Raw genomic sequence first — 6,000 nt, forward strand, 5'->3', positions numbered from 1 at the left:
TCCATCCTATGGCATGTTGAAGAAGGAGAAGTCAGGTCTAGGTTGAAGGTGTAAGCCTCATCTGTTCATCCATGTTCTTATTTAAGTCTCCTGAGCCTCTAGCAGCTACTGCACTGACTTTGTTCTTTCCCCTCAGGTGTTTAAACATGCAGTCTCATTTTGTTTTCTTCCCAGCAACAGAAATTATTTTATCTGAAATAGGTCTTTTTAAAATCCTTTAATCACATCTTTTACCCACTGCTTCTAATATTGTGGGGTCCCTACTCCCCTCCCCAAAATAAAGCAGTAGCAAAAGTAAAATTATTTCAGGATGACCTGTGCAAAAGCAGTGTAAAACTAAAAATGGAATTATTTTACCTTATAAAGTGGATGAGTTAAGTTGTGTCTTACAGCCGCAAGTTGTGATAAGGCTGGACTAACACCCAGGTTTAATCTTCCAGTCCAGTCACTGAGATCAGCGGTCTACATAAAGCCTCCTAGCCATCTAGAGGTTTTTCTTTACCTTCTCTTGATGATCTGTTTTCTTCCTACTGAACCATATTTTTGTTGCTGAGACAGGGCAAAGTGAGACACAACATTGAGGAACTGCCAGTGACACCAGTTTTGGAGAGCAATGAATATAAACCAAATAAAGAATAAATTTGGTTTATTTACAAAAATCTTGTTATTACCGTGACTCTTCTTTCTCCTTTCCTGGGATAAGATCTTGACTCAATTTACCATATATATTCAACAGGGCAAGAAGAAGGACCATTCACATTTCCTAATGGAGAAGTAGTGGAACACAGTGAAGACAGCAAGGACCGAACCATTATGCTTATGGGTTCCTCAGCTCAGAAAATCTCAGTGAGACTGAAACCAGCTGTTGTTCATAAAGGTACACAGACTGATCCTGCACTGCTGGCTGGTGTTATATTTCGTAGGCAGACAGAGAAGAAAGAACATAGAATGCCAGAAAATCCTTTTCTCCAGGCAGTTCCACCATCCCCACGTCCAAGCCCAATTCTAGGCCGCAGAAAGGCATATGTTAAATGGGAAAACAAGGACTCCAGCCAGAAAATCAAGGAGGAGCATCGCAGCTGTAAACTCTCATACCAGGAACTTGAGCAGGTCGGTAACCTGATGAAAGAAATTCTGTTTTATGCAACAGTACCATGAAGTGGTTGGAAGATGTGGGGGAGTGGCTGGGTGGGAAGATTTCGACTTACTCTGGTGTACTTAATTGCCAAAACAATCCATGAGTGACATCATAAATTCTTAGTCACTTCAGCGATGCTTCACAAGTATTTCAGTCACTAGCATAGAGTTTAGGGAATCAATTTTGGAGCTGTTGCTATGACTACACCAATCTCTGTCAGTCTTAAAAGTGACAGGCAAGAATGTGACCATAATCCAGTTGCTTAGGATGAGGATTTTACTTCTTAAAACAAATAACATAGTCTTGAATTTCTTCTTGCTTTTGGTGTCTCTGCTCCCCTAAGTGATAGAGTATATGGAGCAGGGGGAGGGTAGGGGATCTCTGCTTTCGTTCAACTGACAGTGAATCCCTTCTTTTATTTGATAACTTTAAGTCACCAAGAAATATTGCTGTGTGAACAGAAATGCTTCTTGCTAGATTTCACCTGCATCAGCCCAATTGTGGCTCACCTTACTCTGCAAGTGTTCTGACAAAGTAGCTATTTATAAAACACTATCACCTCAGATTTTTCCCAAACTGAGGTTTGTAGAAACAACAGCTTTCCAGACACATTAAAAGAGGCTATCACAGTATCAACAGTGCAATTGATCCAGACACGATTATGAGGAACAAAGGTGGCCTTATTTTCAAACTTTGCTCATTATTATCACCATTCTGAGCTGGGCTAACATGGAAAGAGTCTAAAACCAGGACCACAGTCTGATCTTTGAATGATCAGTGTAACTTTCAAAGTATCCTTTGTTGTTGATGAAGAAAGCCCATCTTACATGAAAGATAATTGGTCTCTTAAGACAGAGTTTAAGGCAATTAAGAAACTTCCAGTAGGGACCACTGGAAAATACAGACAAGTATGTGAAGTGTGGATGTACTTATAACAATGGTTTCTTTAAAATGTCCCATTCATGTGTGTCCCACAATTTACACTTGTCCTTGCTCCCTCAGCAGATCCTTACTTCAATTACTAAGCAGCAGCTGATGTTACAAATTAATGTCTTAGATTATTGTACATAAATTTCTGCATTAGTAGAGCAGTAAGGGGTAAGCTGTATTCTTGTTTCACCTACGTTACTGCTGCTATGAGAGGAGCAGAGGAGGGCAGACGAATGCAGGTTGTGGATGAGACTGTCAGATAGCGGCAGCTGGAAAGTTCTAGGAGTATACACAAAGGACAAGTGACTATGGAAATGCTCAGACAAGTTACTGATTCTGTTCCGCTGATAAGAGCTACACCAACTTATGTTTATACCAGTCAACCTAAACGTACAACCAGACAGTCCTGAAACAAATTCAGAATAAAACACCGTTCTATATCTTTGTTTGTTTGTTTGTTTAGGAAAGAAATGTTCTAAAGGCAGACAATGAAGGTTTAAGGATCCAACTGGAACAGGCACATAAAACAATTGAATCTCTCACAATCCAGAGAAGAAACCATGTAGTTGACAACCTACAGCACAGAGACTGCTCCTAGCAGGCAAGAGAGGAAATCTATGGAAGAATGTAAGACTGAAGGAGGGTTTGTGATAAAGCTGCTTTACCAAGTGAACTGGAGAGAGAGTCTGAAGGATTTTAAACAGAAATATTCTCTTTACCTAGCACATTTTCACATTAAACATACACTCCCAAATGTGTAAATGCATTCCTTTGCCTTTTAAAGATCATTTAGCATTATCCATGCAATGAAAATGGTGTTTTCTGGTTTTGATTTTAAAAGGAGTGAACTGTTGATGAAGGTTCTGTTCATGATGAAGACCTTGTGGACTCCCAGTGACTTGACTGCCAGCAGCACACCTTACTCTACAAGTGTTCTGACAAAGTAGCCATTTGTAAGACCCTGTCACCTCAAATCTGGCCCAAATTCAGGTTTGTAGAAACAAATGTTCAATAAAGCTGAGTTTTTAAGTAAAAATGTAGAAACATTCCATTAAGAGAAACGGTTCCTTCTCATTGTAGCTAACTAATTAAAATCATGAAGTGAACCATCATCTTTATTTCCAAAGTTTAACAAGAATATTAAAAGAAGTAGTTAAGCTAATGATATGTGATCATTTGATTCTTGGAATTTTTTAAGATAAACTGACAATTCTTTTAAACCTCTTTTCAGAGCTTTAGAAGTCTTGCTCAAACATTTATCTTTGTTAAGGTAAAATAGATGAGACTATAGAGAGCTTACTGTGAATACTCCTTCCATTGTGTGTTCCATGCTACAGCTTGGAACACTTAACACCTTATTTGGCTTAAGGGATAGCTTGTTGTCCCCATACAAAGCTATGGGACAATAGTTATTTTACTTTCATGTTAAAGCTGAGTAGAACTTTGAGGGCCATATTATGAGAGAAACTATAGAGTAATCCCAGTGCAACACTTACTGTATTGCAGAGCTCCTAACTTCTTCTGGTTCTAACGAAGGTTTCTCCATTTTCTCTCTCCTAGATTTCACATGCACTTTAGGTAAAGAGTCAAGACGAGTGTGCTCTTATGTTTGTAAATTCTGTATAGTAAAAGGTGCTAGTGAGGTAACATTGTTTTCTTAAAGCTACACAGTGTACGTACCGTTAAGAGACAACAAAACAGTTTTTCAAATTACTGATAAATGTACTTGTCAGAATAGCCAGTTTTAAAATTGCATTTGCATTGCAAGCAAACGAGTATACAGTTGTATAAAATTTGTTTGCATTTATCAAACAGGGATCCATCATCACACATTTAAACATCACAAACTTATGACTGATATATTTATTTACTAAGTCCACTTAGTGCTCCTCAGAACTTGTAAGTAGTTTATAAAGTCCACTATAGACTGAAATTTAGTTGACCTGTTACAGTAGCATGTGTGCTTTGTGTTCAAAGTTACTGTGTTACAGTCATTATCAAGTATATGAATGCTTTATTTATGAAAAACTCCATTTGAAACTGTTTGCCAATGTAGTGATCCTAAATTCATGTTTTGAACCTGGTTTGTGCTTGCATCTCTATGTCTAAAGTAAAACACATGGGGGGAAACAGTAGTAGTAGTAGATTTCTGTTACCTTTCTGTAAATACATATGGTATGTAGAGAACTGAAACGCGTAAGACAAAAATCAGCAGCTGTGAAGATGGTGCAGCTTTTTTTCCTCATACACTAAACCTGAATTATTAACAATTAACATGGAATTGCACTTTGATCAATGGAGCTATCAAAATGGCTTTCAGGTCGTGTCTGCAAACTTGCTTTGCCTGTTTTCTGTAAGCTGCTTGATTTTACCCTCTATTCAGGGAACTGGAGCAAGGTGTACTTCTAATAGGCATTTAGCAAATAAAAGTCTGTTTCTGCAACAATTAAAATAAACAAGGTAAATGCTGAATATATTTTCCCATATTTTGAAAATACCCCAGAAGAGCAGCTAAGACTGATAAATCTTCTCGTGCAGCTAAGAAAACTGCTTGCCTGTGGGCTAAACTCTGGATTTGAGTGGAATCTCTGAGTGTACATACACACTGCCTACTCTGGGGTGTGGAGATCATGAACAAACTCTTACTTAAAAATTCCCTAATGTCAGCAGCTGGCCCAAAGGCTACTGTGAAACTAGGTGTTGAGTACTATCTGAGTACTTAGCATTTAAGACTGTACAAATCTATGGTTGTAACTCAATTTTGAGTACTAACTTACTGTTTCTCTGTGTTGTCATCTTGTTCCTGCAAATAATTGTAATGATTTTAAAGGGATCCGTTTGCAGGAATATCTTACAAAAACAAGTAGGTGGTGCTTCGTGTATGCTGAATAATTCCTGCTTCAAAGAAGTCCGTTGATACCTGGAGAATTTCAGAGCTCTCAAAGTACCTTCAGGTTGCCTGTTTGCCCAAAGCCCCTTTAAGTTGTTTATTTGTTTTTCTATGATGGCAGTCTCTTCTGATTTCTTTTGGGACATCCTTTCTGCTGCATGAAGGACTAACAGCAGAAGCTGACCTTACTGGGATACTGCTGAAACTGACAAAGCTACTGAACAAAATCTCTCCCATCCCTATTAATCTTCAGGCTGCTTTATGCTAGGAAAAAAAATACGGTGAAGTAAAACTTGCAGTTTGAAAATCACATTATCAAACACTGATATTGAAATGTCTTGTCGTGGCTAACTAAAATGAAAAGCACTCACCTTAAGTCCTTCTCAAGGCTCAGATGTGTTTTGGATACATACAGGAAGGAATTAAAAAAACCACTGTCCCTCCACCCCAACTACTGTTTATTTTTTAAGTGTGAATTTTGATCCTTGAAAGATAAAAGTAAATAAACTGAGTAATACAACAATTAACAAGGCTACTTGTTAATTAACAATTAAGGCTACTGTTCATATCCAGATTAAACACAACTGCCTTTAAAGTAGCTTATATAGGTCTTTGGAAATACCTTTTTGTTACAGTAGCAATCTGTTACTTTGTTGTAACTAATCTCTATGACAATTGAAAAAAATTTTGTTTTAATGCTGTTTGAGAAGACTGAAAAAGTGTACAGATTGTAAAGATTTTAAATAAATTGTAAGATTTTGGTTTAATATTTATAATAGAAAAAAATATCAAAATTGCTCTTCATGCCTCCAAGTTTGTATCTCAGAAAAACTAAACAAGCTACATTCATCTTCCTTTACTATCATGTGAGACAGTTCTGCAGGATTAACCTAGTACTGGAGTCCCCAGTCTCACTTCACTTTCTGTGAGCTTTGGAACATTGCCTAAGAAAACTTATTGAGTTGGGTATTTGCAGATTATTCTTTCAATATTTCAGTGTTTGACACAGTACAGACACTGTTTTGCTACTCGCTGTTCCAAG

At 37.5% G+C, this 6,000-nt stretch overlaps 1 protein-coding gene across 2 annotated transcripts in view; it reads left to right on the plus strand.

Annotated features, from left to right (window-relative positions):
* The window catches only part of RASGRP1 (RAS guanyl releasing protein 1), a 42,957-nt gene extending 37,473 nt beyond the window's left edge, over nt 1–5,484 (plus strand). The window contains exons 13-15 of one of the 2 annotated variants that reach the window (XR_008450222.1): nt 737–1,110; nt 2,532–3,058; nt 3,629–5,484. Coding sequence is in view for 1 of the 2 variants with exons in the window: in XM_054068956.1 (XP_053924931.1) it covers nt 737–1,110; nt 2,532–2,666 (509 nt within the window). In the remaining variant the exon portion in view is untranslated. Of the gene's footprint in view, nt 1–736; nt 1,111–2,531 lie in introns of both variants that reach the window. The other variant, XM_054068956.1, reaches the window with a different exon arrangement.
* Nucleotides 5,485–6,000: the final 516 nt, after the last annotated feature.

This window comes from Cuculus canorus, chromosome 5 (genome assembly GCF_017976375.1).
Source record: "Cuculus canorus isolate bCucCan1 chromosome 5, bCucCan1.pri, whole genome shotgun sequence".
Classification (NCBI taxonomy): Eukaryota; Metazoa; Chordata; class Aves; order Cuculiformes; family Cuculidae; genus Cuculus; species Cuculus canorus.